This window comes from Ciona intestinalis, chromosome 1 (assembly GCF_000224145.3).
Source record: "Ciona intestinalis chromosome 1, KH, whole genome shotgun sequence".
In the NCBI taxonomy this organism is placed as follows: Eukaryota; Metazoa; Chordata; class Ascidiacea; order Phlebobranchia; family Cionidae; genus Ciona; species Ciona intestinalis.
Genome location: NC_020166.2, coordinates 2,225,118 through 2,231,886, shown reverse-complemented (window position 1 = coordinate 2,231,886; position 6,769 = coordinate 2,225,118). Strand labels below are relative to the sequence as shown.

Sequence of the window (6,769 nt, the reverse complement as noted above, 5' to 3'; positions counted from 1 at the left end):
GTGTGGGGTAGGTGTATACACTGTGTGGGGTAGGTGTATACACTGTGTGGGGTAGGTGTATACACTACGGTGGGGTAAGTGTATACACTTTGTGGGGTAGGTGTATACACTGTGTTGGGGTAGGTGTATACACTGTGTGGGGTAGGTGTATACACTACGTGGGGATCCCAGGTGTATACACTGTGTGGGGTAGGTGTATACACTGTGTGGGGTAGGTTATAGGCTTATTACCTCTGTAAGGTAGGTGTCTACCATTTTTTAAATTTGAAGGTAATTTTTTCCTGCGACATTTTTAATGGTTAGGTGTTTACATCCTAACTGTAAGATACTGGGCTCGATGCTTGATACCGATAAACTTATGTCAGTCTAAAAGGGAAACCTGGTCAGTTGTGGTTATGTGCGAACTGTTGCCTAATTCTCGGGTTCCATAGTGTTTAAATAATTTACCTACTTTTAAAATTAAAATATCATTCACCAGCAACTTTCATTTTGCCAGGTCAACTCGTTGTTTTTTAATGAAGTCAAAACAGACGAAGAAATTGAAAGAAATTATCAGCGAGCTGTGAAAAAAATGGGGCAGAGTAATGTGCTTGGGGGCTGGTACAAAGCAAAGAGAAGACACCGTGTTTTGCCGAAAATAGATCTAAAGCCTCATCTGAACAATGTAATATCAGGAACAGTATACTGTAGTTAGAACAGTGTTTTCAGTTTGCGAAGTTTTAGTTAAGTTAGAACAACTTAGAAGTATTAGCTAGATTTTGTACAGATTAGTAAGCATAGTGGAAGTTGTATAGCTAGCTAGTGAGTGAGTATTTTTGGGAGTTCTTCAAATAGTTTGGCAGTTGTAGCTACTGTGTTAAAGATTACTAATATATATATGTGTGTGTTACGAAGGTGAATGTTATACCAGTAACTAGACGTTTCTGATTGAAGTCTGGAGGTTTTATTTTTGGAAGAATTTAAATTGAATGTACCTTACACACTGGGTATTTGATATTTTTTAAACACTACCTTTCAGTAGAAACAAAATATGCATTAACTAGTAAACAAACGAAGCATTTCAGTAACTGAGTTTTAAAACCACTATTAGTAATTTGAAACTAACTTTCAAGTTTCGAGTTCATTCTTCCATTCCATTTTCACCACTGCAAGTAACAGAAGATGTTGCGGTTCCTGAATTGCTGAAAGAGAAATGGAGAATGCAACGTGAAGTTCTGCAGGTTTGCTGGCGTATATATTTGAGAAAAAAAAACAATTATCCACAAAGTTACATACGTGATCACTCGTAAGCTGGAAAGAGGTGTATGAAACCGAATCTGCTCGTGTTATAACAACTCGCGTAGCTGCTTTTTGGAGATAAAATAAATTATATTTATCTAATGTGGGGTTTTACTGTTGTGCAAATGAGTCTTTAGAAATAAGAAACATAATGTAGATCTGTGTTCGCATCCATATGAAATTGCACTGTGATATTAATACCTTCAGTTTTATGTATACTTGTTCAAGAGCTGCCCCAACCACACTATAATCTGATAATTAGTAATATTTATTTATTCTGTAATCTGATAATTATTAATATTTATTTATTAAACAGAGTATGGAGCAAGAAACCAAGTCACGCCCTGCCAAATCTTCAGTGAAAGGAATACTTTCTAAAAGTTGGGCTGCCAGAAAAAACAAATCTTCACAAATTTCGTTTTCAAACACTACCCAAAAAATCAGCAAGGCTGTCAAAGTCTGGCTATTGGTTTAAAATGAACAAAACTCAAATAATGAACGTTTTATTTTGCAGGTGGTCCGAGGTTTCCAAGGTTCAAAGTCTCCAAAGCCAAAATAATAAACACAGAATTAATTGCACTCAAATTCATATTTATAAACTTAGAGTATTTAATAAGTTTTATGTTCAGTTTACAAAAGTAGAATGTTGTATCTTAGCAACAGTGCACTAGTTTACTCCACAACAAGCAGCAATAACATCAGAATAATGAACTTAGGACTAAATTAAAGTAACACAAGCCCCCATGTTAAGAATCTCCATTAGACGTCCCTGTTTCCATGGGAACAGCAGCAGTAGTAGCCACATCACCAGTTGCAGGAGTTGTAGATTTCTTTTCTAAACGTCTTGGCCCATAAAGCAAGACGTAAGCTATGTGCCAGTCGCCACCACCAGATAGTTTTAGAACTTCTTCTAAAGTAACTGGTGTCACATTGTCATCGTCACATTTCATCCACTCATCTGAAATGTCAAGTTGTCTTTTCGATAAGAAGATAAATAAAATACGAAATTTGTCAACACTTATAAATAAAGCATGTGGTCCGGTGGAGTTAACATATAAAACAGACCTGCATATTTGGCAAAAAAATATACAAGATTATCTATATGGCATACGAGTTGGTGTTGCTGTACCCAAAGAGGTGCTATAACCATTACTCATGGTGCCAGGCATATAATTATATATTCAAAATTCTTTTATCACATTTACCCCGATCTCTTCGTATCCATGACACATAATGACCCGATGAACTGGATCGTCCCCGGTGGGTGAGAACTCCTTGTAATTCATAATGTCCGCTGTTATTGGCTCCAATGTCTGGGAAACAAGGGTTTGAATTCACTTTTTTCTCTTATTTTTTCCATATTTGGATAGGCAGTCATTTACAATCAGAATGAATTCATTTACTGTTTATTGACATAAGTGTTCAGTGAATCTGGTTATTATATCTCCATAATTATACCAGTAACACTATATGACATATCTTTTCTACATACCATCTTCAAAATCAAATCTTTCATATTCAATATTTTCATCTTTTTTCTTCAAGATCTCTTTCTTTACTCCGGCCAGTTTCCCTGCGATCTGTGCTTCTGCTTTTGCTTCTTCTTCTGCCTCAAAGCGATCACGCACAGGCTGAAGTCTTTTCTGCAACTCAGGAGAGCATAATTCGTAGGCATCGAAGCTCATTGGGAATTTCACATCCTGCAAAATATATGAAAATTATGAATGAATCTTGTTTAGGTTAACCTCGCATGGCGGGGCAAGGCTAGTCCATGCGTGTGAAGCTTTGTGGGTGATTATTTTTGTCTGTAGAAATATAGAAGTGTGATAATGTCAAGTTTATTCAAAATTTAAATTTTGTGTGACTACGGATATCCTATGATGAGCTATTTGTGACATGTGATTGTACAATTGACTTTTTTTATATATTTCTACTGTCCGCCAAAGGTATCTCCTGCCTAATTGTTGGATACTACCAATTTATTACGCTTTAATAATGACACAATAAACAATACCATCACAAACGTGTCTTACTTACTTTGAGTATCTTTGCATTCACACCTCCTTTTTCTTTGTAGAAGAATCTAACCATCTGTACACAGAGGTACGCAGGAAGACGCTTGATTTGACTCTGTATTAAAAGTAAAGAAGTTCAAGGGTGTGTACAAGGGGTCAGGTCCCCCCACTTTAAATGTTAATAAAAAAATTATAGTATATTATTTAGTAATGCCTTATTTACACCATTGTACGTCTATAAAGATGAAAAAAGGATGTTTTAGATAAGAAGGGAATGTTTTATTAAACTAAAATTCAAAAAGTGAAATTACCGTCTTGCAATACTTTGCATCTCTGTCTAATGTAGGCGAACGTTTTGTGAGTTCTTCCTTCAACTTTGACTTGATACCAGTTAGCATGTATTTTACCTGCCGAAAAAATAATAATGGTTATTATAAAATTTAAAAAAAATAATAATGGACATGAATGATAAAATTATGAGACACATATGGTATTGTACACACCTCTTGTGAGATGAAACAGTTAAGCTGAAGCGACGTTTCACTTGATTTTGAAACAGCTTCATCTTTTGCTTCTTCATCAAGACATTGTAACCTTGAAATAAATTATACAGTAAAAAAAATAATCCTTTAACGCCTCATCTGGCATAAAAGTGGTGTTTGAGGCAATTCGACTGCCATTCAGCAAGACCTAAACAGACTGAATATTTGCAGCACATCTAGGCCTATTTTATAACCAATAGTTTAAGTTGCTTTAGCATACCTAATAAAATGTGTAAATTTACTGCCCATGACCCATGCATACATAAAAATTAGACAATTCAAAAAAGTAAGCTGTCATTTTTAAACTCACTCAACATCATAATCAATACCAAAATATTGATCGATAAAATTCGAACGTTGTTTATTCGTAGCTGCTGTTGCCATTTCCTGCTCGGTATCATTGGTTATTGGCTTCAGATTCTGCTGACATATTCTCAGAAGTTCTGTCAAGAATTCATTCGCATCCTAAGAAAATGATAAAACGGTAAAACCTGTTACCTTGATTAACAAAGCTTAGTATAATAAAAAATACCTAAACTCCCTTAAAACAAATAACTGAATACCACAACTGCGATTTTTATCCACCCCCCTCAAAATAAATGATTTACAAAAAAACAAACATTTTATTTACAAAAAGAGGGGTTCTATATTTATACATAATATATATAATTTTCATTAACAAAATGGGGTCTGTATTTTCTAAATTCCTGTTCCACTGTTCATGAACACTTACATTACTAATTTAAACAATACTTACATAATGTTGCATTACTACATTCATTACATAATTGACTGACCTGTTGCATTGGCACACCATGCTCAGTTTTCTCTGCAAAGTGAGGAAACCTCATATAGATGAGTTGCAAGAACAGGAATGGTTTAATTGATGCTTGTGAACCAGATTTCATGTTCTGGATAAGATTGGCAAACCCAGTAGTTACACTTTCATCAATACCTCCCGTTGAACCTCCGGTAAGACTCGACATAAGACCAACACTAGTTTGGTTTGTAGCATGGCTGGGTATATATATATATATACGTAAAAAGTTGGCAATTTAAACATAAAACTTTAATAAAAAATTTAGCGTTTTGAAAAATCACTACAAACTGCCCATTGAGAAGTAACAGGCATGTTTTTGCAAATTTTAATTAACTTAAAAGAAAAATTTTAAAATAATGAAATAAATATTTTCTCAAATAACTACAAACGTAGCATTGAGAAGTAACAGCCATATTTTTGCGCAAATAAAATGAAATATTACAGCATTAGAAAAAAGCTAGTCTAACTTTGCAGGTAAATAATTAAGTTGACGTACCTCTGCAGTGACTTGTCCAGTTCAGGAACCGATTTAAGCAATTGAACAGTTGCATTCATGTAACATGTGTTTCCCAAGTTATCAAGTCCAGTAAGCAAGTTCATCTAAGACACAAGAAAATGTTACTGTTTCATAAATATAAATGCACTTATACAAAAAACACAACGATTCTTACGAAATTCACATAAAAAATGCATAGAAATGTTCTAATATAAATACACACACAAAAAATGCACATATATATATATATATTTCTTATATAAAAATGCATAAAATTATCTTATTAGACACTCACTGCTGAGACGAGCTGATCTTCTGACATGTCTTCCAGGAAAACAGTTTTCTGTACAGGTTCTTTTGGCAGCTCATCTGCCGAGCCCATCACAAGGAAAGTAACTCCCTAAATGACAAAATAGGTTTAAAATATGTTTATTTAAACCAAGATTACAACATATAAGGGCTTTATATATACATATACACATTCTAAGTGGTAACACTGTGGTAACAATTTTCACATTTTTTAAGTATTTAAAATATTAAAAATATTACTCCTTAACAAATGTACAACAGTACACGAAAGTAAAAAAAAGTTGTTAAAATGTTCTAGTGAAAACAATCTGTTAACTTATATCTCTGAAACTTACATTTTTTATTTTCAAGTCGCCCCAGTCATCTTTTATTGTTGTTCCTTTTAGCATTACTTTTTGACGTTCAGGTTGGACGTTCGTTAAAGAAAATATTTGAAGTTTAAACACTTCTGGTGGTTCGTCAGTTGACACATCAATGTCAGAGTATTTCTGTTTTCCCCATTTCACATTAACTGAAAAAAACACATGGAGCTATACAGAGAAGACGGAAAAAATTTTCCGCTAGGAGGCGATGACAAATTCGTTTCTCTATTTTATGGGGAGCAGTTAGTTTCACGCTTTATACACATAAGATATAAAGCGCTAACCCCTAAGCGCTAACCCCTAACCCCTAACTCCTAACCCCAAACTCGTCAAACAAAAAAAAACTTAAAAAAATATATAAAAAAGTATTCCACTGTGCGGGACTCGAACCCGGTAAAAATGAAACAAATAGGGTGAACGACGGCACGCTAACCGTTACACCACAGACTCGACGACAATATGCACAACGAAAGGGCGTATATAACCCACCTAATGTGGGAAATATGTTCTTACTAGTGTTTTATGTATTTAGGAATGTATTTTTATTATTTAATTAATTTGTTTTACACTTATTAACACTTTGTGGTGCTGTTTTGTTCGTTTTTCCGTATTTTTTAATTTAAATAATTACCGCCTCTAGCGGAAAAATTTATCCGTCTTCTTTGTATAGTCCCATGTGAAATTTACTCCCGATTATACAGTTGATATAGCCTCGCTAAATCGAAAATTCAAAATACGCAGTGAAACTGTAAACATGACAATCCTATATTATCATATAGACTAACGGTAGGTAGCTACTTATTTTCGTAGAATCTTAACAATATTGCAATGTTTTGACCGAAAAACAAAAACACGCTGCTATAAATTTCACGCATGAGTAGTACAACTGCCCCACGTGACTTTGCAATTCTATAATCACAACGATTCGAGTCAGTAAACAAACTTTT

At 34.2% G+C, this 6,769-nt stretch overlaps 2 protein-coding genes across 2 annotated transcripts in view; one reads left to right on the top strand and one right to left on the bottom strand.

The window, feature by feature from the left end:
* LOC100182993 (WD repeat-containing protein on Y chromosome-like) overlaps positions 1-1,771 on the top strand; it is a 15,851-nt gene extending 14,080 nt beyond the window's left edge. Inside the window, exons 29-31 of the mRNA XM_026837194.1 lie at positions 497-664; positions 1,113-1,220; positions 1,595-1,771. Of these exons, the coding sequence (XP_026692995.1) occupies positions 497-664; positions 1,113-1,220; positions 1,595-1,753 (435 nt within the window). The 3' untranslated portion in view covers positions 1,754-1,771. The remainder of the gene's footprint in view (positions 1-496; positions 665-1,112; positions 1,221-1,594) is intronic.
* The window catches only part of LOC100177289 (ubiquitin carboxyl-terminal hydrolase 14-like), a 6,826-nt gene continuing 1,822 nt past the window's right edge, over positions 1,766-6,769 (bottom strand). The window contains exons 2-12 of the mRNA XM_009863874.2: positions 5,796-5,971; positions 5,447-5,551; positions 5,152-5,255; positions 4,633-4,852; positions 4,146-4,300; positions 3,797-3,887; positions 3,605-3,700; positions 3,316-3,408; positions 2,771-2,978; positions 2,484-2,591; positions 1,766-2,236 (exon numbers count right to left, since the gene is read on the bottom strand). Of these exons, the coding sequence (XP_009862176.1) occupies positions 2,025-2,236; positions 2,484-2,591; positions 2,771-2,978; positions 3,316-3,408; positions 3,605-3,700; positions 3,797-3,887; positions 4,146-4,300; positions 4,633-4,852; positions 5,152-5,255; positions 5,447-5,551; positions 5,796-5,971 (1,568 nt within the window). The 3' untranslated portion in view covers positions 1,766-2,024. The remainder of the gene's footprint in view (positions 2,237-2,483; positions 2,592-2,770; positions 2,979-3,315; positions 3,409-3,604; positions 3,701-3,796; positions 3,888-4,145; positions 4,301-4,632; positions 4,853-5,151; positions 5,256-5,446; positions 5,552-5,795; positions 5,972-6,769) is intronic.